At 44.7% G+C, this 27,790-nt stretch overlaps 1 protein-coding gene across 4 annotated transcripts in view; it reads right to left on the minus strand.

Moving 5' to 3' along the window:
- LOC135110578 (uncharacterized) overlaps positions 1-27,790 on the minus strand; it is a 52,453-nt gene that overhangs the window by 2,458 nt on the left and 22,205 nt on the right. For all 4 annotated transcript variants that reach the window (XM_064023033.1, XM_064023031.1, XM_064023034.1 and 1 more), the window contains exon 2: positions 12,616-13,124. In XM_064023033.1, coding sequence (XP_063879103.1) covers positions 12,616-12,903 — 288 coding nt within the window. In that variant the 5' untranslated portion in view covers positions 12,904-13,124. The remainder of the gene's footprint in view (positions 1-12,615; positions 13,125-27,790) is intronic.

The following is a 27,790-nucleotide window of genomic DNA, read 5'->3' on the forward strand; positions in this document are numbered from 1 at the left end:
AAGACCCGAGAAGCAAGAATAACGCTTAAATTTCCCTACCCGGGTCATTCTTGCTGTGTTTCTTCATGACTGTACTAATGAGGCCTCTTGAGCACTCTTTTCTTCCTCCGTGTCAGTCTTTCGTCAGAGTAAGACGTGCCAAACTTTCCCTTTCGTTTTGCAGCTGAATGATCTTACACAACCACTTTTTTCCAATCGCTGGGGGATGTCCCGGGTCTCTCCTCTCTCTCTCTCTCTCTCTCTCTCTCTCTCTCTCTCTCTCTCTCTCTCTCTCTCTCTCCTCCATCATGAAGTTTTCCTATTTTCACCTCTGTATTCAAGTCGGCATCGCTAAGACCTTTATTTCCAACCTTTGCAAGAGAAGATCCGGTTGAGAATTAAGTCCGGTTGGGGATTATGAAAATAGGAAAGGTTACAGATGTTTTTTCTACTACTGTTAGAAGGTAGGTATTTTTTTTCCTATCTATATATATCCAACCCCCATTTCTCTCTCTCTCTCTCTCTCTCTCTCTCTCTCTCTCTCTCTCTCTCTCTCTCTCTCTCTCTCTCTCTCTCTCTCTCTCTCTCTGTGTTTCGTATTTCATCAAATCCTCCCACAACTATTGGTAAATATTTCTTTCTGATACTACGAGATTGGCTTTCATTTGTCCCTGTCGTCCAGTAACATCCTGTGGTGTGTTTACGTTCTTTTTGGCACCGTTAAAAGAAGCGGATGCTGAGTGACCGGTCGTGTTAAGACGGGCCGTGACACTGAAACGTTTTGTGCCCTGATAAAAACTAAGTAGCTTCCACTAATGTCTGAGAATGCTGTCCCCACTGTCTGACTGATGAGAAAAAATAGAATATTACCTAAGTGCTTTAATGCATTCTTAGTGGTTTTGTCATTGAGGTTTGTTATAATTCCTCTTAAAACAGATAAGGATTTGCAGTAGTTTGGCTGTTTGAGATTAGTCATCCCCTTTAGGGTTTATATTTTTTTTTATTCTGATGACTGACGATAAAAGAAAAAAAAAAAAAACATTTGAGTGTCAATAAATCATACACATTTTTTTTTATTTCCTTAGTTTACCCTGTTTTGCGAGTTCTTCCTGGAAACGTGTGACTTGCAAATACCGGCCGGCAGAATTTACTGATCACGTATAGGAGAGAGCAACTTCCTTTAAAGTATTGCAAAGTTTAGAACATTACACTTATCAGGACTCACTGGAAAATAGAAAATAATTAGAGGGTACTTCATTCCTTGCTTTCCCTTAGTGGCCCCGGGACCCTCAGAACATTAGTAGCATCACAAAGATTTCTTGATAAATCTTCCAAACCTCACCAAACGTTCTATCCAAGGGGTGGCGTGCTCCTAACCCTGGCCTATCACCGTTAACATGAATTGAACACTACCGCTATCTAATAATATTCCTGTTAATAAACGCTAATTAATTTTATACTCCAGATAGAAACCTTTTAATGAGACGCTTACAATGACAAGAGTGGAATACGTATTGGACTGTCAGAGGTGGAAGTCAGCAGGGCATTTAATTTTCGTCTGCATATTTGTGTGTCACAGGCTGATGACTTGAATTCCTATTAAAAAACGAGACGCTCTTTCAACACGACCATTTTCAAAGGCCACAGAGATTACCGGGTTCTCAGGCGTGTTTCTCCTGCTAATAACGTAGAAATCTCGTTAATACGTCTCTACAACTGTAAAAAATGCATCCTTAGGAGCCCGTGTAACTTCAACGAGAGCCTTTTGAAAGTTGTGGAGATGCGGCGCAGAAGTGTTTTAGTATACAGGCCTTGCTTGTTACATCTTTCTCCGGCCTTCTGTCCTTACGTCTGTGTCTGCGTGTTGGAATAAATGTAGTCATCAATATCAGGATCAAGGCCGTGGTGGAGCGAGCTCATGCATGAAGGCGAGGAATGCAGGCACAGGAGGAGCAAGAGGAGGAGGAGGAGGAGGAGGAGGAGGAGGAGGAGGAGGAGGAGATGTGCAGCTGATTTTTATAGTGATACAGATTTCTCACAAAAAAAGTCGTTGAGAAAGAGAGGAGGAAGAGAAGAAGTGAAGTTAAGAGGGAGAAAAGGAGAGAGAGGAGAGAAGAAAGGAGAGTCCCATATCGAAGACAAGCGTCAGTAACAGTGAGTGATGCTTCCTGTGTGTGTGTGTGTGTGTGTGTGTGTGTGTGTGTGTGTGTGTGTCCTTTAACATCCTGAAACATGTGACAATCTCTCTCTCTCTCTCTCTCTCTCTCTCTCTCTCTCTCTCTCTCTCTCTCTCTCTCTCAATCTGTATGCAGTGGATTCCCAAGTATGCAGAGGATGAGAACGAAAATAACGAGGTGGAGGGGGGGAGGAGAAGGAAGAGGAGGAGAAGGAGGAGGGTGCTGTAGCAAATCGGTCAGTCATTCGTCAGGGTTTTCTTCACCTTCTTTATGAGCGTCACGTCTTTTCCTTCCTGCGCAGGTCACCTCTAGTCCAGGAAAAGCCAAGGAGAGACAGAGAAGAAAAGAAATGTAAGAAAAAAAGAGGCCGGATATTTTTTTCCCCACTTCCATTTCATTGCTATTTTCAGACTTCCTTTCATCATGAATATCTTTCTTATTCCTTTGTTTCTTCATACCGTGTTTTCCAGGCTGAGCGAAGCTGTAATCAAACTGTGCTTCCCCCCTCCCCCCCCCCCTCTCTCTCTCTCTCTCTCTCTCTCTCTCTCTCTTTGACAAGCATCAATAACTTCAATATTCACAAAGCGTGTATATTTGGAATTCCTGAATACCTACAAACATATTACGTCACGGACCAGAGAGAGAGAGAGAGAGAGAGAGAGAGAGAGAGAGAGAGAGAGAGAGAGAGAGAGAGAGAGAGAGAGAGAGAGAGAGAGAGAGAGAGAGAGAGAGAGAGAGTAAAAGAAAACGTGGTAAATTTCAGGAGGGGGAGAGAAAAGAGTGGAGGAGGCGAGAGAGGCAGAGGGGAGGAAAGAAAGGAAGCAATGAGAAAAGAAATGAAAAGGAGGAGGAGGAGGAGGAGGAAGAAGAAGAGGGGGAGGAGGAAGAGGAGGAACAGAGTGACGAAAAAAGACTTCACTGTCTGTCCGCTAAGCTCAAGGTCACCGCATTTTCTTCAAGTCTGCCTTTTAATTTTAAAAAGAGAAAACGAGAAATCTGACGCACTTTCATCCTCAATAGCGCGGCATAAGCCAGGGGAGTTGCGTCCTGTTCTTCTACACAGACGTGGTTACTTCTTACCAACAAAGCAAAGAAAAAAAAAAAAACAGCGCATATTTTAACTTAGTCGCTGATGATGCTTATGATGATAATTACTTCTACTACTACTACTACTACTACTACTGCTTCTACTACCACTATCACTGCTACTATTACTACTACTGCTAACACTACTGATGTTTTTACTACTACTACTACTACATGCTACCATCACTACTCTTACCGCAACAAATCTTCCCTCTTTCATCACCACCGCTACTACTACAACTGCTACTATCAGGTCACGCTTCACTTCTAGAACTTTCTCTGCCATTCCTCCTCGCAGAAAATGTTAATTGAGGGAGAATGTGTGTTGAAAGGGGCAGGAGGGGAGGTAAATGGCGGTGATTCATTGAGTTACAGGGGAATTAGTACTGGTTGGAGGGAGACACAAGTGGAGGGAGTCAAAGCTAAGGAAGGCGCAACAAGCAGTGGATGAGCACAAAGAGAGGGGGAGCAGAAGTGAAATAGGAAAAGAACATAGAAACTAGAAATAAGAGAATGAAAAAAAATAGAGAGAGAGAAAGTACAATAGGTAGTTTATAAAGTAGGAAGATAAGTGAAGAAAAAAAATAATTACGGAAAAGGTGATAGAAAAAAAATAGGAAAAAAGAGTAGAAAAAACAAGTGGACTTGGTGAAAAAAAGTATACTAGAGAATAAAAGTGAACGTAGGACGAAATAAAAGCGCAAGAAAAGGAAGTCTAAGAAAAATAAACAAATCTATAAAAGTACGTTGCAAACACTGAGAACAAAGAAGTAACTGACAAATGTATACGAAATCGAATCATACATAAAACAGAGAGGGACTGAAGAGGGGAATAAAGTAACCTTCTACATTCTCAGAACCACGAACGTACTCGCTGTCTACATAGATGGGATCGGGACATGCTTTGTGAAGGTCGAGGCGGGGCAACCTCCGCCACATCCCGTCGAGCTTATCGTTTTTTTACAACAACGGGATTCACATGAAAACACAGCTGTACAAAAAAGACAAACGCACTCTGAGCTTGTAACGGCAATTAACACCAGAGCACGGGAAGCTGAGCGTAACGAGTGAAAGAGAGACCGATATTATGTGTACGTATGTTTCTTAATGACAAATCGATGAAGAATTTCCGAACTAAACAAAGACGCCTTGCGATTCTCTAACGTTCTTTGAATCTTTGTAATTGAGCGAACAAGTGAGGAATGACGTAGATTACAGACGTATACTTACTTACGTCAGATCGATGAATACATAAAAATATTTTCCGAACTAAACAACGGCATCAGAGATCTCATTTTTTTTTCTTTTTTCTCTATTGAACTTTCGCAATTCGTGTCGCAACCACATATACTTAATACGAATCGATGAAGACTGGATTTTTATTTTTCCCAGAACTAAACAAAGACATCGGGGATTCATCAGGGCACGTTATTGAACCGCTGCAAATTTGTACGATTTCCTCTTTCATTTTCATCGAAACTACTCTTACGTATGTACATTTATTCATGACAATAAATGTGGACCTTCAGATTTTTTTTTCGATATAAAGAAAAACAAAACAAAAATATCGGAATTCTCTAGGGCAAGTTTTTGAGCCTTTGCAGGTTTGTAGGGAGATCTCTTTTATTTTCATCTACAGTACTCGTACATTCACCTTTGGCAGTTCAATGGAGACTCACGAGTTTTCCCGAACTGAACAAAGACACTGGAATTCTTTAGGGTAAGTTTTGGAACCGTTGACATTTCACAAGGGGGGGGTTTCTGTACTTTCAATCGGAACTTCTTTGATCATTTCCTTGTTTGCCGTTGATTTGCTTGACGTCACCTGCTGCGTAACGACGATGACGAGACTGATTCCTGCGGGGTGTTACCTGTACCTGTGTGGAAACTTGCTGCGCATCAGCCAGGACGGGAGGATGTCTACGCATTTCCGGTTCATTATAGTACTTGCGTTTGTTGTCCTTACCAACCTGTCCTTCCTTCTTAGTGCGTGTGTGAGTGTGTGTGTGTATTTGCTACGTATTTGTTTTTCATTAATGTATAACCATGTGTAAGTATGTATGTGTGTAACTTTGTGCGTGTAGATTTATATGTGTACATACGTTAGTGGGGTTAGTGTGTGTAGATACGTTTCTGGGATTTATGTGCGTACGTGTGTGTGTGTGTGTGTGTGTGTGTGTGTGTGAATATTCATTACATGTTATATGGACAACTTCATATACACTCGCATAATTAATTTTATATTTTAAACTTTGTGGTTAAAATGACCAAATCTTTCACAGCAGACAACACAGTGTAGCTTATCACAGACAACCAGGTAAGGAAGAACCAACATGTCAGCGTTTGTTTGCGTTTCCTTGTGTTCCTTTGTATCTATTTACATCTGTCTGTCTGTCTGTCTCTACACATCCATTTGTCAGCACGCCACTCTCTCGCTGGGCCACGGTCACTGCCATCTCTTCCATGTATCGCTTTGTGGGGGAAGTAACCAAATGACGCAACGGTCCATCTCCTGGAGCTGCCGAGGAAAATACGACGCGGCAAACGACACCACCACTTGCGCACCATTTCCTTATGAACGATGAGTCTCTGTTTCGGTTGAGATTTTGTAGTTTCTTTTTTCGCCCCCTTTTTTCTGCTCGTGAAGGAAGGATAGATGGTGGACTGGAGGGAAAAGCTGCCAAGATTTCTAGTAAGGTTAGGTTTTGAGGTTCAGGGAAGTGTATTGCTTGAAGAGGAGATGAACTAATACTTGGAACAATGGGAAACAAAAAGGTACGTGGAGAAGAGGGAGGAAAGTATATTAGTTAGAATGACAATAGCAAAACGGTAAGAGTGGATGCAAGAAGCGTTACTTGGGAATGTGAGAAAGGAAAAAGATAAAGAATACCGATAAAAGGAATATAGATGAAAGGTAAAATGAGGGTAATTAAAGAGGAGGAGGAGGATGAGGAGGAAAGACGACGACGAAGGACAAACAACAACAACAACAACAACAATAACAACAAAAGAAACATGCAGTAAATGAGAGAATAACACGCAAGGAATATAATAGAGGGAGGGAAGGAGGACCAGGGTGGAAAACTGGTGAGCAAGAGAAGGAAATCCACACGCAATAATATTCCAAGGAAAATAAAAAGTTGTCTAACCACACCACTGGCTCGCCAAGCTGCAGCATCCTTGTTCATCCCTCGAGGCGCATGTGCAATCTTCCCTCCTTCACTCCTTCCTTCCACGCCTCCGCCCTCCCCTCACTTCTTCAGCCCCTCCCTCGATGCTTATCTTATGTTATCTCGTTTCATCCCTCTCACGAACCTTCTCCTCATGTTTACCTTCTATTTTCCTCTCCTCCTCCTCCTCTTTCCGCTCCAGTGCACTATTCCACTCCTCCTCCTCCTCCTCCTCTTCCTCCTTCGCACACGTTTGGCAGTGACCATTTCCACATGTCAGTCTCCCTATCTCTCCTTCACACCCTTCCATTCCTGTCTCTCTCTTCCATTTTCATCAATATTGCGGCCCAAATCCACAAGCTACTCTCTTTCTCTCTCCCGCACTTCCCCACCACCACCGGTCATGCTGCGGCGCACAAAACACGACCAGTCAACACCTTTCACCTCCCGCGCATATTTGACCCAGCGCATCTTCCTAGAGCGTATAGCGAAAAACCTGCTCGATATTGGGGACAAGGCGGGGAAGGTGGGGGAGTCGGCACGTGCACCGAGCTGTGGTTAATAAACACAGCCGCAGCGGGTCAGGAAGGTGTGTGTCTTGCAGATAGCAGGGTGAGGTACGCATCAAATATTCTCTGTTGTGGTTTAGGGTTTACAGATGTTTCGGTGTCTAGGGTACTTTCAACAGGCTCTAGTGGAAGGTATTAGGGTTTTCAAGGATGTTCTTATGATTGTAGCTTTGATTGGAGAAAGATCATGCACTTGTAAGTCACCAATAGGAGTCTGGCTATTCATTTCTGTGGTGTTTTGAAAATTGTCCTTATAACTTTTAAAAATACTGACCTAGGACTCAAAATCCAGAGAAGAAACAGGAAATAAAATGGAGATCCGCCAATCCAGTTACTTAAAGCGGTGAACTACGTTATGTTAGGCAAGGTTAGTAAGGATGTGTAAATCATAACTTAACCTAACATAACCTAACTTTCCTCACCCCGAAGGTAGGTAAGCTGACCTTCACATGATCCAGAGTGAGTAATATGCACTGAATTATTGATTGTGATGGTGAAAGTAGTGGTAGTAATGGCGTCAGCAGTGACGGTGGTGGCGGCGAGGATGGTGGTGACAGGCAGTGGAGAAGGTGGTGGTGGTGGTGGTAGGGTAGTCCTGGTCAATCCAAGTGGCTTTAAGTGTTTGTTGCTCTCTTTGTCTTGCTCTACAGTGGTGACAGGAGGCTACGAGGCACTCCACAGCTATTGACCGAGCGCCCACTGGAGTCCTGCACCTATTTGGGCGACAAACAGCGCCGCAAAAACACTGATGCCAACACAACGAGAGCCAGTGGAAGTGTAATCGATATCTTTGCTTTGATCTTAATTAACCTCAATGAACGAATTTCAAGGTAGATATCCGTCCTGTTCCCTATCCAATTCTCTCTCTCTCTCTCTCTCTCTCTCTCTCTCTCTCTCTCTCTCTCTCTCTCTCTCTCTCTCAGTTTGATGGATAAAAAGATGCAAAATTATGAGCTGTTTAATTAAGGATTTTGGAGAAAGAAGTAAGTTAGGAGGGAAGCAGAGAGAGAGAGAGAGAGAGAGAGAGAGAGAGAGAGGAAAAAGGAGAAGGGGAGAGATGGCGGTGGAAAAAAGTAACAAAGAACAGTAGGAGGAGGAAAAGGTAGGAGGGAGAGTGCGAGAGGGAAATGAGGGTGGGGGAGAGAGAGAGGGAAACGGAGGAGATGGGAGGAAAATAGGAATGGAGAGGAAAAGGGAGGGAGGGAAGAGGTGGGAGAGTACAAAGAGGGTTTAAATATTCCTGTCGTGTTGCCAATGACGTAAATTAGAAATGACGTACTTGGAGAGAGAGAGAGAGAGAGAGAGAGAGAGAGAGAGAGAGAGAGAGAGAGAGAGAGAGAGAGAGAGAGAGAGAGAGAGAGAGAATGTTGTCACTTTTTCATAACCATTGATCAAAATAACATGGTGTCGCTATTTCGTGTCGCCGTTGACTGCATTATAAATAACTTATCTTCTAATTTAATGGATTTCATCATAATTCACCTGTTCGATGAAAGTGAGTCATTGATTGCACTTGTTAACCTAAATATATACGAACATACAAACAAACACGCAGGCAGGCAAGCAGAAAAAGAAGGAGATAAGAAACGCAGCCACTTAAGTACACACACACACACACACACACACACACATACAATGAACACCCCTCCTCTCTCTCTCTCTCTCTTCCCCAAAACTAATAAAATAAATACACTCCTAAACAATAAACAAAACCAACTAAACAGAAATAGCCCCCACAATGCAACATTCAATAAATCCTTGCGGCGACCCGACAGCTCGAATCCCGCCAGCCTCCCCCCCTGACGTCTGACTGCCGACTGCCGACCAACCCTTGACGGCTTGACCCAGTGACGCCAAGAAGCCGCCGCCCACTTCTCTGATAGCCACTCGGCCGACCATCTCCCGTGACATTATTCTCTCTTATCTCTCCCGCGTGTAGAGTCATCAACTATTTGTGGAGGAGGAGGAGGAGAAGAAGGCGGCGGACGCGGGAGATTAAAGTGAGAGGCTAGAAGAAGGACAGGAAAGAGGAGAAAATACGAAGAAGAGATGGGTGGAAGGCGGAGCAATAAATGAAGAAGACAAAGGAGAAAATATACAAGGAGAGAAGAGATAAAAATGAATGCAATGTGGGCCAGAAAAGGAAAGGCAGAAAGTGAATAGAAAGGAGGACAGGGGATGAAAGAAATGGTAGTGTAGGGAAGATATGGATGACAGAGGAAGCAGGAAGAGGAAGATGGAAAGGGAAAGGAAGAAAGACATGGAATACGAAGAGATTTAAAAAGATGTGCGTAGATAGAAGGCTAATCAGAAAGAGGAATAACAGAGTGAAAGGAAAGAAGAAAGACAAGAAAAACAAAACGAGAAAAATATAGATAAGAGATAGCGCAGAAAGAGGAACAAAGACGAAAAAAAGTAGAACGATAAAAAAAAGGGGAAAAGATAGACAGATAAAGATAGAACAGAAAAAAAGGAACAGACGAAAAAAAAAATAATAAATAAAAATGCAAAGAAAAAAGAGGAAAAAAAAAACGAATGAAAATAGCCAAGAATATGAAAGAAGAGACAGGAAGAGCAACTGCAAGGACGGTAAGAATGATGACCGGAAGAGAAAAAGGAAGAGAAACAAGGAAAACGAAAAAAAAAAAAAACGAGGAAGAGGAAGAGAGGAAGGAGGAGAAAGACAGGGAAGGGAGACCAAAATAATGACTTTTACTTAACATGCTGGCCCGTCTGGTTCTCACGATGCCATTAAACTACCATAATGTCGAGAATTCCAGGCTTGGTAGGGACAGGAATTGCAACGGTTGTTATTTTGACCATGTCGTGGGCGGGCGCCAGGAAAGGAAGGAGGAAGGGAAAGGAAGGAAATAAGGAAGGACGGCGGAAAGGGGGCAGAGATGGAGAACGAAAGCATGGAAGTAAGGAAAGGCAGAAGGACGAAGGAAGGGAGTGAGGAGAGAGAAAAAATGGAAGGAAGGGAAAGAATGAAAGAAAGTTAGCGGAAAAGGGAGAGGGAAGGAGAAAAAGAGGATGGGAGGAAGAGAATAAAAGAAGAAAGGACAGCGGAAAGGGAGATGGAAAGAAAGAAAGGAAGGGAAAGATGGAAGGAAGGAAGGAAGACGGAAAGGAAGGAAGGAAGGAGAACGAGAGGATGGAAGGATGGGATAGAAAAGAAGAAAGACAGCGGAAAAGGGAGAGGAGATGGAGAAAGAAAAAAAGGAAGGAAGGTAAGAAGGACGGCGAAGAGAAGGAAGAGGAGGAGGAGGAGGAGGAGGAGGAGGAGGAGGAGGAGGAGGACAAGTTGTTAAGTGTGTCATGTACATTTTATATACATATTTTCGATGCATTTATTTATCATGACTTGACTAACACTGATTACTTGCTTTTCTATGACGTGCATCTCTAAAAGTATATAGCCTATGTTACACACACACACACACACACACACACACACACACACACACACACACACACACACACACAGACACACACATATCAACTGACTGCTTGACACATTAGGTTGAGGTCCCACGAGAGAAGAATACAAATCACTGCTTTCATGTATACTCTCTCTCTCTCTCTCTCTCTCTCTCTCTCTCTCTCTCTCTCTCTCTCTCTGGCGAGTGAGAGCAAGCAAATGTTCCTCTTTGTCTTCCTCCTCTAAGCCCTTAAACCTCGACACCCGATAGCCATTAATTAAACAACACTCGACATTCGACTAGGCAGGGAGGGAGAGACAGGGCAGAGGGAGAGGAGAGAGTAAGTGAAGGAGGGCGGAGTGAAGAGAAGGAAGGAGGGAAGGAGGTAAGCAAATGACAAATGGCTGGCGTCGAGAGGTGCCGCCGCCCTCGAGTGGTAGAAAGGACCGCAGGAGTGCCAGCCAGCCAGCCAGCCAGCGAGCCAGCCAGCCAGGATCCAGGGTTGGCACAGGGCCAGACACCCCCACAGACACACAAACACACACTGCAGGGATTTAGATTTCGCTATGATGTCCTTCTTCACCTCACACACACACACACATACACACAGACACACACACATACTATAGGCCTTGTCAGTAAACACACACAAACACATAAAGCTAACTGGTAACGTCCTTGCATGTCACTTAGCAGGATGAGGTTTGCGCCCTCATCACAACACAAGGGTTTTCACTGACAGGCGGTCACTCCTGTCCTGCCTGAAGAAGAGGACGAGGTGTGTGGTGTGAAAGGTCTTGGCCTTACCCTAAATTGCACTGCACTTGTATGAGGTCTAAGGCTGGATTAGAAGGGTAACAACTGCGAGAGAGAGAGAGAGAGAGAGAGAGAGAGAGAGAGAGAGAGAGAGAGAGAGAGAGAGAGAGAGAGAGAGAGAGAGAGAGAGAGAGAGAGAGAGAGAGAGATCTGGTTATTACTCGTAAGTTATCATCCTGGGGGGGGGGGGGGCGGAAGAGAGGATGCTGTTGAATGCTGAAACATGTACCAGGTGCATGATGAGTAATTTCTCTCTCTCTCTCTCTCTCTCTCTCTCTCTCTCTCTCTCTCTCTCTCTCTCTCTCTCTCTCTCTCTCTCCTCTCTCTCTCTCTCTCTCTCAGTATCCACCATCGCCGCCCCCCAAAAATGATAACAAAGAATAAGTAATAAAACAAAATCCTTCGTACATACAGACGGTAACCGAACAGTATTTCACCTTTACGGCACCAGTCTGCTAGTCCGGTATCAATTTTACATTTCAAACACACACGCACGTAAAAAAATGTGTTAAGCCGCGGTTCATCTTAAAAAAAAAAAAAAAAAAAAAACGCGTTCCACATTTTCCAGCGGCGACCTTGGCGTCATGAGGAGCGTGAGGAGCATTAACTGTGGTGACGTTCGTTGTTTGGAATGCTGGCGGTCATTCCAGGAGTGTGGATTTCCTTTCTTACGAGTATTTAGTTATAGATGAAAAAAGAAAGAAAAAAAAATTGGTGTACTGTTGTTCAAAGTTAGATAGGATTAATTTTTTTCTTCGTGATCCCCAAGGCTGTTTACCTTCGGCGACAGGCAAGTGCTGATTATCTTTTGCTTGGAAATGTCACCCGTCAGTGTCCATTATAAGTAACGCAAGTCATTATTGGATGTTCTATGTATATGTCAAGAACAATGAATGGTGCTAGGAGGAGGTACCGGATGCATGCCTGTCCACGGTGATTAAGGGAGATTTATTTACCCGGGAAGACTGACCAGCAGCCTTCCATCTGCCAAGTCACCTGTGGCTGTAGTACTTTGCAGGTCATTTATAACCAACTGATAGCAAATGGCAACAATAATTAGTATCCATTCACTTATCGACAGTAAGTTATCATTTCTTAATAATAAGGTCTGCCTGTCAACAGTAATTAGTGCTCAAATGACAAAGGGAATTAGTGATTTATGCTAGTCGACCGTAATTCACGTCAATCAACAGTAATCAGCACACCTGTTATCGGTAATCGAGGCACACTATCAAGAGATAAATACAGATTTTCACCTGCCTGTCAACAATGATATTTATCAACAGCCAGCCCCAAAGGTCCGCCCGTCAAAGTCAACAACTAACCCTCACCGTCAACGAGTCAACGAGTGGCTATGAAAAAAAAAAAAAAGTGAGGAATAGGTTGGGCAGCTTACCTGTCTGCGGAGGGAGAGGAGGCTGTGCCGCTTGCAGTACCAGTAGCAGAAGTGGGCGGCGGAGTAGAGGAGGAGCCACGCCACCAATACTAGTTGCCATTTTTCCTCAAGGATGAGCATAACGATGATGAAGACCCACCCCAACACTACCAGGAGGGCCAGCACCGCCCCCAGCAAGCGCCACGTAAACAGTCGCGACTTGCACACTGGAGGCACGCCGTCCTGGGTCTGCTCGGGGACTGGGACAATCTCAGGGTCCGTTTGCTGTATTGTATTTTCATCAGCCATTGTTCTCGTCTCTCTGGAAGTCTGCACGAAGGGGATATCGGGGCTCGGAACACTCAAGTCGTGGGAGAACACTGCCTGGCGCGGTGAAGGTTGCTAGCTCACTGGGCCGGGAGGGTTCTCATTCATACCGCTAGGGAGATGGAGCGGCGACGTCCTTCCGTTGCTGAGCTTGAGCTGTGACTGGCCACAGGATGAGTCGAGGGTGCTCGGCTCACTCACACCTGCAAGGGACAGACGCATGCGCAGTTAGAGGGATTGTTGGCTGCTTGCCTAATGTTCCTGCACACGCATATTCACACACATACGAACACACGCACAAGCGCGCGTGTCCTACCCGCAAATTTGCATTGTAAAGGTACACATCTTATCCCCCACGCACATTGGTATACAAACATTCTGCTTTGTTAACACACACACACACACACACACACACACACACACACACACACACACAATCTTATCTCTACCCATTACACAGGTAAACTTTGAAGCACTTCACTTGAAGTAAATCTTAAATGTTTCCTAGACGTATTCGTTACGGAAATGAAATTTAGATTCGTATCATCAAAAGCAGATATCTCTCTCTCTCTCTCTCTCTCTCTCTCTCTCTCTCTCTCTCTCTCTCTCTCTCTCTCTCTCTCTCTCTCGTTAAGAGCAGCAAAAATCCTTGTCGATACTCGTAAGCCACGGAACTTTGCGGAATTCGTTAATCTCGTTGTTCTCCTTATCGCCTTTAGTGTGATCCTGCCTCTGCCCACCACCACCACCACCACCACCACCAACAGCAGCAGCAGCAGCAGCAACAAACACATCAAAGCATGTTGAAGGGCAAATTGCTATCGTTAAAACGTCAAGGTCAAGGAAATATATCTAGCATATAAATAAATACTTAATATCTTGTCATTATACGTGGCAACAGATCTCTCTCTCTCTCTCTCTCTCTCTCTCTCTCTCTCTCTCTCTCTCTCTCTCTGAAGCTCACACCATCCCACACGTCCTTAAGACGCCTGGCTTGAACCAACACGTGGCCAACAAAATTATGACCTTGAGAGAGAGAGAGAGAGAGAGAATGTAATTACGTACCGATAAATTATGCACATTAAAACGTTCTTCGGCAGTGGAATGTATGACGCAACCTCCTGAGTCAGTTTTTTCCCACACGTCATTCCTGGCATAATTTAAAGTCGGAGGAAATCGTTCTTGATACCGTGTACACAAAGAACCACCAGCAAACGTGTGGAAATTTCCTTCACTTCCTCACCAAATAAACTGGAAGAGGACGTTTGTGTATGCTGGAATGTGCGAGGGGGTGGCGAGGAAGAGGTGAGTGATGGATGGGTAAGAAGTGACACATGGGCAGGGAAGTGACTGATAGACAGGAACAGGCAAGACGTGTGTTGGGGAAAGCGATGGGATGTTAATATGAAGGAAGCGGTGGTGGGTGGGGAAGAGGACGCGTGATAAGTGGGTACGAGAGGGTGACATGGAGGTGAGAGCAAGTAGGTAGTGCGCATTTATAGACTAGGTGTGCGTGGGGTGGTAAAAAAATAAAAATAAAACATGAGATGGTGAGTAAGGACAGGTAAGACAGGGGCAAGGAGAGACAGGCGAGAGACAGCTAAGAGACAGGCAAGAGACTGGTAGGACTGGAGCCTTACTACTTTTACTGCATTAGTGTGAGGGTTTATTTTCTCATGTTCTGGAGAAGGTGCACTTGTGGCTTCTTTTTTACGCGTTTCTCGTAGCTGTAGTCCTTGCTGCGTTAGGTTCGGTGACTCTTTTTATACCAACGTGCAGCTGATCCTCCTGCGTGCGACGGTCAGCCAGCCAGCCAGCCAGCCAGCCAGTCAGCCCGCCAGGTGAAGTGACCTTTCGGCTTTACGTGTAACTGTAATATTCTGGCGGGTACTGACGTAAGTTGATACCTTTTTCTTTTCTTTTGCGTCTCGTGTTGCATAAGGATTCAGTAATTGCTATAAAAATGCCTTTAAGACGTCACCTTTTCTGAATAAAATATCATCTTTTCTGAGCGAGGATATGAACGGGAGGCAAGCACAGTGAGCCTAAGACCAAAATGCGGCAAATGCACGAGTTTGGATTCGAAGGTAAGGGCGGGGAGGCAATACTCTCCAATAGCAAGCGAGGCGGAGCTGAAGGCGATTCCCGTGGGCGAGGTCACCGCGGGTCACTAGTCAGCTGGGTGCCTTTTACCCCCCCAAAGGTCACAGCTGACACGTGGGCTAGTGGGCATGTGAGAGGAGGCAAGCGTGCACTGATTGGGGAGGATAAAAAAGCGCAGAGGGACGGAGAAGCAAAGTGCTGATGATGAAAAGAAAATGATGAAGTGTGAGAATAAAAAGCGGGAGTAAGAACATGGACTGATATAAAAGTATCAATTAAGAAGTGAATGACCATGAATAAGGGAGTGAATGACCATGGCGAGGGAGGGAGGGAGGGAGGGAGGGAGAGAGAGAGGAGGCAGGACAATGAGCAGCAAGAACACAAACAGCGTCTCGTGATGACGCTGCTCCAGATTGGCAGCAAAAAGTGGTCTTGGAGGTGAGGCACGCGGCAAGAAGGCGATCGAGGGAGGGAGGCAGGGAGGAAAGGGCGGTGGGTACAAGACCATGCACAGGAGGGGGGAGCAGAGGAGCGACAGGCAGGCGGGAGGGAGAAGAAAAAGGGCAGACCAAGAGGCACCGACGTCACTGGCCACGTCACGACCTTGCGCGGTTTATCCTGAGTCACTGTCCAGAAAGGGAGGCGGCGGCGAGGCGGCGGAGTGGCGACGACTGTAGCTTTTCAAGGGAACTCATTTGCGATTGTTGCTTAAGTTGAAGAAGGCAGGACACAGTGACGTAAGGATCGGAAAGTGGGTGAGGCAGGTTTGGACAGGTGAGGTTGGTTAATGCAGGTGCCGTGAGATGAGGCAGGTATGGGGAAGCGGTAGGACTGGAAGAGCAAGTCGAGAGGAGGGAGAATTTGGGGTCGAGTTGAGGCGAAGGAATGAGCTGGTGAAGAGGGATTGAAAAAAAGAAGAGGAGGAATGCAGAGATAAACTGCGATGGAAGAATGGGATTATGACGAAGGAATGAAAAAAAGAAAGGGAGAGTTCTGTATTGAGTTGGAGTGGATGAGTGAGATCCGAAAAGGTGAGGCGAGAAAAAAAGTGGAAAAAAGTGTAAAAGAAACATCAGGTTCTCTCTTCAAATACTCGTGAGTGATGTTTTCCGCTGGAGTTACCTTCCTGAGGCGAGAAGAAGAAGTTTGCCCGTGACTCACCAAGGTTAAACAGCCCGTTGAGTAAGGTCGAGGGACTCTCACACACACACACACACACACACACACACACACACACACACACACACACACACACACACACACACACACACACACACACACAAAGATCTTTCCCCTCTCTACTCATACTGCGTCACTGATTTCTAAAAAGCATATGTTAATTCCTCTTATCTATAGAATATATAGCAGAGAGAGAGAGAGAGAGAGAGAGAGAGAGAGAGAACACCACACAAGCTAAGCCAATTTATACAACACCTCCAAAGAAACTTCTTGAGAATTGAGTTTTGTCTACGTGTCTTTAGCCTGCCGCGCTCCTTCCCTCCTCCAGCAAGTCCCCACGTGGCGTCATGTAGCGCCCGCCCAACCAGTAACCCGTCCTCCTTCGCTTTAATGTGTCCTTTGATCCTCTGGAACACTCCCTCCTACTCCCTCCCCGGGCCGTCCGTTGCTCCCCGATGTTCTCCTTCGCCCCAAAGTTGCAGCAACGCAACTCAAGGTCCCCGCCGCTTGTTATCAAGAGAGTGGGCAAGGTTGTCTCTAAGTGCCGTGAGAGAAATGAGATATTGTCAAGCATATTTAAAAGAGAAAATGAAAGCCACATGTACAGCTGCTTTTGCGCATTGTCTGGCTGTATTCTTCCTTATCTTACACTTAAGCGTGCACAAACAGACATGTACCCACTCACCCTCACGCTCTTCCTTTATGCACACACAGATACACGCACACACACGTGCAGGCACATGGCATACATATCGTCATCTTCATAAACAAACTGCTTGTTTTTTCTTTTTCTTTTTTTACTTTTCGAAAAATCAAGGTGAAAAACATTTCCTTTCCTTGATTTTCATATTAGAAGCGCAGAGACCGATTTTAGACGACTCTCATTCTGGACAGGACAAAGGCAACTGTACCAGTATACGCTGTACCTGATGAACAGTTTATCTAAGCAAAAATCGCCAAAACAAACAAACAAACAAACAATTACCTAAGGAATTGTTTGACTATATACCGTTTCTTCCCCCCCCTCTCATTCTCTCTCTCTCTCTCTCTCTCTCTCTCTCTCTCTCTGCCTGTCAATGCAAACTGGCGGGCAACAGAGTGGCAGGGAAGTGAGGCAGCACAAACACACTAGTCAGGCCAGGAGCGCCCCGACAGGGCCTGGGTAACTCCAAACTGCTCCCAACGAGGCTAAATATTTTTGACTCCCAGGAAAAACGGGCGAAGGTTGTGGCCCCAAATGTCCTCTTTTGTCAGGTGTCCTCGCTCCTTCGGGGACAAACAACAGGGAGTAAATAGTAAAGCTTATCCATTGCCACCTAGTTACACTCTTACCCATATTCAGTCCCTCGTCATCCTTAGCCTTGTTACCTCTCTCCCTTATCTCTCACATCCTGCCTCCCCCCCACTCTTCCACTCTTTATTTCTCTCCCTCCCCACCCCCATCCTTTCCTGTCCAGTCCTCCCCAGTCCTAACTCCCACTCCTGTCTCTTGTCCAGTCACTCCCTATTCCCGTCCTCTATTCTCCTCTCCATCCCCACCCCAATCCTCTCCTATCCAGTCCTCCCCCTGTCCTAACTCCCACTACTGTCTCCTATCCAGTCCCTCCCCACTCCTGCTCTCCTCTCCCTCCACACCCTACATCACAGCCCACTACCTCGCCCCGCCCTCCCTCCTCCCCGCCCCGCCCGTGCAGACCAGGAAATAATCTCCCAAGGCCCCGTGGTAACTCTTCAATATTTACAAGCGTTTTTCCCCACGACGGGCAGCGCGCAGCTCACTCGCTTGCTTACTTCACATGCTGACGACATAGCAATGCGTAAGAGTAGCAATACTAAGTTCTTTGAAATGTATTACGTTGAGGTTGAAGCTGACGATGAGTATTGCTATATTTGGTATGTGGCCTTAGTTTTCTATATTTGGTATGTGGTTTTTGTTTTTTCGTGGTATGTGTGGTTTCTTGAGGGTTTTTCTATATTGTGTTGTGTTCTTGTTTGTTTACACGTCTGTTTGGGGCGTGGTCTTTTCTCTTTCATCTCTCGTGTTTGCTGTGTGTTGTTTTAGCTTCTTTTTTCTATATTTTGTATGTGTTCTTTTAACTTTTTTTTTCATGTTAGTGTATGCATGTATGGATGTGTAAATGTATTCATGTATATTCATAATCCAGCAGCAGTACCACCACCAACACCGCCAGCGCCACAAACATAACCACTTCCACTGATAGCTATACCACCACTGGCAACACCACCACTACAACCACCACCACCATCATCATCACCAACACCGTGACTATCACCATCACAATTAAATCAGACGAAAACATTACCCCTACCACCATTCACCACAGCCATCATCACCACCACCACCACCACCACCACCACCACCACCACCAACAACAACAACAACAATAACAACAAAACACTGAAGAGATACGATCAGGAAGTTTTAAAAAGGAGTGTTGACTGATGGCATCTCCTCCTCCTCCTCTTCCTCTTACTTCTCCTCCTCCTCCTCCTTCCTTCCTTCCTTCCTTCCAGCTCTCCCTCTTTTACCTCCTTCCTTCCCACGCTTTTTTTTTCCCTTTAAGTTTTCTTTAAGTCTCTCTCTCTCTCTCTCTCTCTCTCTCTCTCTCTCTCTCTCTCTCTCTCTCTCTCTCTTTATTACCTTCACTACACTTTAGGATTCTCAAATTTCAATTATGTTCATTTGCACAGCTTACATACACCACCCGGAAGGAAGAAAACGAAAGGAGGGAGGGGGTGAGGAAGAAAGGAAGAAGGGGAGAGAGGGGAGGAAGAAGAAAAGGGAATTAAAGTGAAGGGAGGAGAGAGAAAGAGGCTCCAGGCTTAGAGGGGAGCTATTTTGATTAAATATATTTTGAGAGGGATTCTGAGGTGGGGAGAGAAAGAGAAAAAAGAGAGAGGGAGAGAGGAAGGGAGGGGAGATGAGGATAGGGAGAGAGTACAGGAAAGAAAAAGGAGGGGAAAGAGGAAAGTAAGGGTGAAGTAGGAACGATGTACGAGCGGAGGGGGGGAGGGGAATTGAAGGGTAAGTAGAATTAAGGCAGGCAGAGACACGAAGGGAAGGAAAAGGAAGGGAAGGGAATGGAAGGGAATGGAGGGGAGGCAATGAAAGCAGAAAAATGTGAAAGTGTGAGGGGGAAGAGATAAGAGATCAAAATGGGGAAAAAAATGGACCAATCACGAGAAACGACGAGGGGAGGAAAAGGGGAGCCGAGTGAGGAGAAGGAGGAGAGAGAGAGAGAGAGGGAGGGAGGGAGAGAAGGGAAGGCTTTAAACTGTAGAAAATAACCGGGAAACATTAATAGTGAGTAAAGAGAGGAAGAAATAGATGAAAGGGCTTGGGTTGTGGTAAATATAGACTGAAGAAAAATATATATTGATAGTGTGTGTGTGTGTGTGTGTGTGTGTGTGTGTGTGTGTAAGGATGTAAATGAGGCTATTTTTATCTCTCTCTCTCTCTCTCTCTCTCTCTCTCTCTCTCTCTCTCTGCTATATTTAAACAACGTTGCTCCATCCACTTCCTGTACGGGTTTCTGTTTACATTCAGCCTGCTCTTGTTTTCATCACATTTAACTATTTAAGATGTTTGCAAGTGCTTTATCTCCACATGTATTTAATGACAAGCTACCTAACTTGGGTGGAACAGTGTTTTTATTTATTTATTTATTTTTCTGAAGAAGCGGAGGCGGAGGAGCAGGACGAGGGAGAGAAAAGCGCCGAAAATATAATAACAAACACACACACACAAACACACCCACACACACACACACACACACACACACACACACACACACACACACACAATGCAGACGGTGGTATATGCGTGTTCATAATTTAGTTTGTCTGTCTGTCTGTCTGTCTCTACAAAAACAAAACGTATCTATGGGAAATGTTGACAAAGCAAATACTTTTCTTTTTGCAATGCACCACTCATGGAGTAAGTAATTTCCTGTCGTTGGGATGAAATATATATACGTGTGTGTGTGTGTGTGTGTGTGTGTGTGTGTGTGTTATACATACATACAGAGAGGCAGAGAGAAAAATCACGGTAGTACGTTGAAATATTGCTGATTAAAGCTATATTTTTAATTAGAAGCAAAATTAATAGTACTCCCGCCTTCCCCCCCCCTCTCTCTCTCTCTCTCAATAAAAAGAAAATACAGGAATACACTAGGAAAACAGACGCATAAAATAACAGAGACAGACAGACAGACACACAAACAAAGTAGGTAGGCGATAGACAGAAGAAAGAAAGAAAGAAAGAAAGAAAATAAAGCGAGATTCCTAAGACAAGAAGACAAACATGATTATTATTTTTTTTTGTAACTCAAACAATTGCGCTCCTCCTCCTCTTCTTCCTCCTCCTCCTCCTCCTCCTCCTCCTGCTCCTACTCCTCCTCTCTTTTCTTCTCGATGTCTCTGTTGTCAGAAAAATCACAGCGATATGAAAGAGTGACGAAGCTATTGTACACGTGCCTGTTTGTCTGTCTGTGTGTCTGTCTGTCTGTTCCACCGCCCTCTCTCTCTCTCTCTCTCTCTCTCTGTGTAATGAGCTGACAAAGTTTCATTACACTGCATTGTCGTCGTGTAAATGTGCAGTGATGTGGCGCCGGCCTTATGCTGCTGTTGATTGGAAAAGTAAACAATGGATGTATGAATTGCCATTATTGTTGTTTGTATACAAGAGGAGCTTGCCATTGAGTAATTACTGGGCTGGAAATAGCGGTCAAGGTACTGTATTGTTATTGTTGTTGTTGTTGTTGTTGTTGTTGTTGTTGTTAAATAAATAGATATGACTGCATTGTTACTATCATCATCATTACTTCTATTATCGTCACCACCACCAACACCACCACCACGGTCACTATATAAAACCCTAGGATGATCGAGCATAATGATCTAAAGCCACATTCCAGGACGAACAAGGCCAGCGGTATGGAGTCCACGCACTGGCACCTAGAATGGCATGGTGCGGGCGTGGCAGAGAGCGAGGCAGGTCCAAGGTGAGGATGCGCCAGGGACACCCACTTAGCAGGAAGTCTTAAGGTAGGACGAACAAGGCCGCAACATTGATGCCGACAGGATGAACAAGGCCAAGATAGTAATGCACAGCTCTGACAGGATGAACAAGGGCGTGATATTTGCAGCTAAGACAGGATGAGGACGATATTGACTGTGACAGGATGAACAAGGGCATAAAACTTGCAGCTGAGATAGGATGAACGAGGCGGCAGTTTTCAGGGAGACATTACAAATAAGGGTGGACAAGGGTGACACGGAGGAAAAAAAAATATCAACAGTAACTCTTCTTATAATGATAATAATAATAAAAAGAAAAATGATGAGAAAATATTGTTGCTACTGTTCCTCCTGCTCCTCCTCCTCCTCCTCCTTGAACAAAACCTCATCCAGTTAGCAAAACACACAAGATCAATAAGAAAACTAAATATCAGAGGAACTACTTAAAAAAAAAAAGAGAGAGGGAGAAGAAGAACAAAAAGAACAGGATAAGGTAATGAGCAAAATGACAGAATAGGGAACAGAAGAACAAAGATAGAATAGATCAGAGGAAAAAAACGATAGAATAAAGAATAAGGTGAGAAGATAAATAAAAAAATAAATGAAGCAAAACAGAATAGTTAATGACGAAAAAAAAAAATGATAAAATAAAGAACTGGAAAACAAGATAGAAAAAAAGAAAGACACGAAAGAACAAAATAAATAATGGGAGGAACAGGCAGAATACAGGATGAGGGAACAAGGTAAAATGGAGAAAGGAAGGAGGGCGAGGGTTGTTTGTGGGGGAGGAGGGAGTAGCAGAGGGCACGAGCAGGAGCAGGAACAGGAGCAGAATTGAAGGGCTGGGGCTTGAGGGCACGTCAAAGAGAGTCAAAACCGACAGAATATGCCAATGAATGAATGAATGAATGAATAAATGAATGAATGAATATATAAACAACGGAATCAACTTGAAAGAGGGGAAAGTGCACGAGGCAAAAACAAAAATATCTATCCTTTTCTTTTTCGATATAAAAGGCGAAGTGAATATAAAATCAGTAAAGCTTGAGAACGCACGTCTATAAATCTATACAATGTTTTTTAGTTATTATTCTTAGACCACAAACAAGAATATAAAACAGCGGGAGAGAGAGAGGGAGAGAGAGAGAGAGAGAGAGAGAGAGAGAGAGAGAATGGCAGTGTGTGACGCTTATCGATACACAACTCCACGCAACACACGACAAGTATTGACGCCCAGACACTCAACACTTAACTTACACACGTAGGAGGCGAGAGAAGGAGGAAAACAAGTAGGCGAGAGAGAGAGAGAGAGAGAGAGAGAGAGAGAGAGAGAGAGAGAGAGAGAGAGAGAGAGAGAGAGAGAGAGAGAGAGAGAGAGAGAGAGAGGATTCTGGTTATTGTTAGTGAGATCATGGAGAGGTGGAAGAAAAGATGTTATTGAATGCTTAAACGTAAACATCACCTTGAAAGGGACAATGGCAGGAGAGAGAGAGAGAGAGAGAGAGAGAGAGAGAGGAGAGAGAGAGAGAGAGAGAGAGAGAGAGAGAAGAGAGAGAGAGAGAGAGAGAGAGAGAGAGACCCAACCTCCCCCTTCATCCCCCCTGCTTGCTTAACGATGACACGACATAAACGATCTAATTTCCACCCTAATTAAATCCCTTGAGATTACTTGATGCACATGTCCATTACTGACCCCGCCTCGCTGCACGTCCCCCTCCACTCTCAACTTCCTCCCGCGTATAATTATCCAGGAAGTAATGAGGCGTGATAATAGTGCTACTAATTAACTCTTAATCGCCCGGGAATCATTTCATTAATGTTTTCTCGCCTAATTAGAAAGGGCATTGGTCTCCATCTGATAAGGTTTGGATTAAAAGTTTATCGTCCGCTGGTCGCCTCATTGAATGTAATGAAGTGGTTAGATACGTTATGGTGTTGTTTTATTTCGTGACTGGATGTGGTGTGATGGTATCTTGTTGAATAGGACGAGGAGGAGGAGGAGGAAGAGGAGGAGGAGGAGGAGGAGGAGCAATTCACAACATATCAGTAGCGTAATATGATGTCCATGAGATTAAATTGTTGCATCACTGTCCATTATAATATTTCCATCGATCTCTTGTCCTTCCTGCTTCCAGTAAAACCAGCACAATTTGAAGCTGTTAAAGGGTAATTCTGAGAGTCATTTTATCGAGCACTTGTATTCTATTACACAGAAGGCAGTACAATGGCAATGTAGCGAGAAAAAAAAAAACTGTAATGGGAGTAAATTTATCGTATCTATCTGGCAGTATCGCAGGTACAATAGTATTCGGAAGTTTAGTAACCTCTTGCACTCATTCCCATTGTTAATAATAGTTTCAATCTTGCGCCCTCTGATCTGACGACTTTTATGTAAGAGGGGCACTGGACAAGGACACAAAGGTGCTCGAAAAAAAAGACCCATTGAGTATCAGTGTCTAAATCAAGGTAAAAAAAAATAAAATAAAAACACCGAAAATTGGAGGATAATTGTCTTGAAACCTCCCTCTAGAGAGAATTTAAGTCATAGGAAGGGAAAAGTACAGAAGCAGGCAGGAACTTATAAACGCAACTCTACAATTCATAAATTCCTAGATCAGAGGGTTTACGACTAAGAGAGAACAAACACTAACTACAGTAGACAAATAGTAGTAAACAACAACCAGCTTGCTAATATTAGTCTCTACTCGTCAACAGCCGGCCAAGTCTGAATTCACTGTCCGCACTAAGACTCTACTGGTTTGATCTTGGGCTGCACCTTGAGACGCCTGGCTTAGTATTGGCCTCAGCAACAAAGGTCTCATGTCTCGTGCAATATTCTCTTCGCTATCTTGTTACTTTGGACTGCACCATTTTTTGTGTGTGTGTGTGTGTGCGTAGAACTAAGAATTTGTCGAATTTTTGATCATATACTTCAAGAATGATTTTAATGTAAAGTTATGGACAGTAAGCGACTATACTACTACTACTACTACTACTATTATTGGATATCGCACAAAACCTTAATTTTTTCCGCGTTCCATGCATATGCACTGTCGAAATAGAATGGGGAGCTGTCGAAATAGAATGGGGAGCTGTCGAAATAGAATGGAAAGAAAGAAGTCGAATATTCACCGCCCAAATATACGAATGTTTTATTTACGAATCAAAATTATACAAAAGATACGAACACAATGCGTCAACTCGAACACGTGTACAGATTTGCACTTACGCATTGCTTCTGTAAGGTCGATACGTGTTACTATTACTGCTGCTACTACTACTACTACTACTACTACTACTACTACTACTACTACTACTGCTACCACTATTATTCTCAGTGAAATGGAAAATATCATAATTGCTACGGTGTATGAAGGAACAGGAATGAAGAAAGTGGAAGGGTCTATACGGAAGGAAGGAAAAGGAAAGGATGGAATGGTGATGAAGTGGAAGGAGGCGAAAAAGTCAAGAAAGGGAATGAAAAGAGGAAAGAGAGAGAGAGAGAGAGAGAGAGAGAGAGAGAGAGAGAGAGAGAGAGAGAGAGAGAGAGAGAGAGAGAGAGAGAGAGAGAGAGAGAGTCCTACTTCTTAAAACCACATAACCGGAACATACGATCTCTCTCTCTCTCTCTCTCTCTCTCTCTCTCTCTCTCTCTCTCTCTCTCTCTCTCTCTCTCTCTCTCTCTCTCTCTCTCTCTCTCTCTCTGTGTGTTTCACTCTCTCCAAGCGCGCCAAAGAGAAACAAGGTCAACGAAACACGGTTAAGAAAATGTTAAAGTCTGCTCTAAAATGACTCGTTGTAAATCCGTTTTCTCTCACCGACTTTTATTATGGAGACGTTACGCCAACTACTTTTTCCTCACGTTCAAGAAGCCCAGACGATAAAAGGCATCTGTTCGTATAAGGAAGGGGAGCTGATGTTCTTATTAGATTGTATTTTACGAGTCGTCTTTTGGAGGCAATTATGAGTTACGATGATGTCTGTTAGGTTAAATGAACACGCTTGGTAAATTACTACCCACCATTATTCAAGCATATGCAGATAAGATAATTCAAGTGCAGGAAAATTTTGCTCGGGGTGAGAGAGAGAGAGAGAGAGAGAGAGAGAGAGAGAGAGAGAGAGAGAGAGAGAGAGAGAGAGACAGGTAAAGAAGCGGGGAGAACTGGTCAGTAGGCATTGTCTCACACACACACACACACACACACACACACACACACACACACACACTGACCTTGAAACAGCCAAAAGGAAGACGGTCAAGGTCGAGTGAGTTGAAAAAAAAGGAAAAAAAAAAACTGATGAAAAATACATAGCATGGTATCACGATAGAGAGAGAGAGAGAGAGAGAGAGAGAGAGAGAGAGAGAGAGAGAGAGAGAGAGAGAGAGAGAGAGAGAGAGAGAGAGAGAGAGAGAGTAGCTTGAAAAGACTGTATGTGTATGTGTGTGTGTGTGTGTGTGTGTGTGTGTGTGTGTGTGTGTAGTGAAGACAGTGATTACTTTTTATCCTTTCTAGTAGTAAACGAGAAATTTTAAACGACTTCTACAATTCCTTGGGGCGTTGATGGGTCGTCCGCGTCAGTCGTGCTGTCGTGGAAGGCCAGGAGTGAATTATGAACAGTGTGCGTGATCCTGGTTCATTAATCTCTCCCTTTTCCTTCCCCCACCCTCTCTCTCTCTCTCTCTCTCTCTCTCTCTCTCTCTCTCTCTCTCTCTCTCTCTCTCGTAATGAACCAGTGTAAGAGGATTATGAAACCAAATATCATATAAAAAAAAATTCAAGTACCAGGAAGTACAGGAGACGCAACTTGCTTCTTTTTTCCTCCTCTCCTCCCCTTCTCTTCGTCTCTCAATGACTGGCGCTGGAAACATCTCGACCCAGCACATCATTTTCACCTTTTCAATGAACTGCAGCCACTGAAAAACTAACCTAACCTACATGCCACGGGAAACTTAAATGAAAAAATGTGTATGCTGGTCGGGGTGACGGGGTATGAAGGAGAGAACGAAGAGTGAATGCATTCCCCTTGAAGCCTCGCTAAATGAAGGCCAGAGGGACAGAGACACAATGCATGGAAACGTAAACAGTTTTGCATATTTGGAGGTTCACATAAACACATCAGAGAGAAAGGCACAGAGAGAGAGCGAGCGAGAGAAGGAGGGAACGAGATAGGACAGGAGAGGAAGACCAGAAGAAACACAGATATGAAGAGAGAGCGGTCGGGTTGAGGGAGTGGTCGGACCAGGACCAGTTTTTGTGGCGGCGTGGCAGGAAAGCCGCCTGCCTATCCTCCCGGGACTTCCCCGCCGCCTACCACCACCATGACGACTCCAAAGCAACGCGAAAACAGCCTGTCTCCCGCGACGCACCCCGCTGAGGCGTGACGAGGAGCACGCCACTGGTCGTGACAGGCTGCTGAGGTGTGGGTGGGACGGGTGAGGCGCGGGGTGAGGGGTGACGAAGCACGGTGAGACGCAGATCACGCAGGGAAGCACAAAGGCCAAGTATGGGATTGGGAGATGCCCACCTGCGCTACCCTATCCTGGGACATTCCCCGCGCAAGGCCGCCGATGCTGTTGCGCTGTATTGCCTTATGTGCCACGCGTCGGTGTGTGTGTGTGTGTGTGTGTGTGTGTGTGAGAGAGAGAGAGAGAGAGAGAGAGAGAGAGAGAGAGAGAGAGAGAGAGAGAGAGAGAGAGAGAGAGAGAGAGAGAGAGAGAGAGAGAGAGAGAGAGAGAAATGGGTATATACAACTTGCTATATACAAAACAAAAACAAACTCTCTTGGAAGCTTGCGGCAAAAACTCACTGACTGAGTGTTAGACTGACGGACGGATGAGAGAGTTGAGGGTGGAAAAATAAAAGGAAGAGTTGAGTGCAAGGCAATAAACCCTGAGCCTTGCCCCGCCCTGCCCCGCCTCGCCCCGCCCTGCACATAACCACTGGCCTAAAAATATGAACCAGTTTTCAAGTAATTCATGAACATTGCCAAATAAAATAGGGAGTTTGGTATTCTATACTAGGAACGGGAAGGGGGAAGAGAGTGGGGGATGGGGGGAGGTGGAGGACAGCATAGGTCATATTGGAGAAGAGAGAGGACGGTTGAGACGCAGGTCACGAGACGAGCACTGACCTCTGACCCCAAGAAGAGAGGTCAGGCTGCAGACAGTGTTTGAAAAGAGAGGGAGAGAAAGAGAGAGAAAGAGAGAAAAGAATAAACAAAGGAAAATAGTTTACAAACCAGGTATCTGAAGGAGGAATGTGGAGAGGTGGACGGATGGAGGTGTGGAGGGAAAATGGGTGGAGAGGTGGAGGAGGAGAGTTCACAGGAAAGACTTGAGTATCACAGCAACTTTTTGGCGTGATGTGAACCGGTTCTTGTTGCTCGGTTCTCCTGAGATTCTTGTGGTGGGGCGGTTACAACGGGATATACTCTCTCTCTCTCTCTCTCTCTCTCTCTCTCTCTCTCTCTCTCTCTCTCTCTCTAAAGCTTGTAGAGACCCGTGGGGCATATTAGGAGGGAGGGAGAGGAAGAAAAGGAGACAGGT

The sequence above is a fragment of the Scylla paramamosain genome, chromosome 20 (assembly GCF_035594125.1).
Source record: "Scylla paramamosain isolate STU-SP2022 chromosome 20, ASM3559412v1, whole genome shotgun sequence".
Classification (NCBI taxonomy): domain Eukaryota; kingdom Metazoa; phylum Arthropoda; class Malacostraca; order Decapoda; family Portunidae; genus Scylla; species Scylla paramamosain.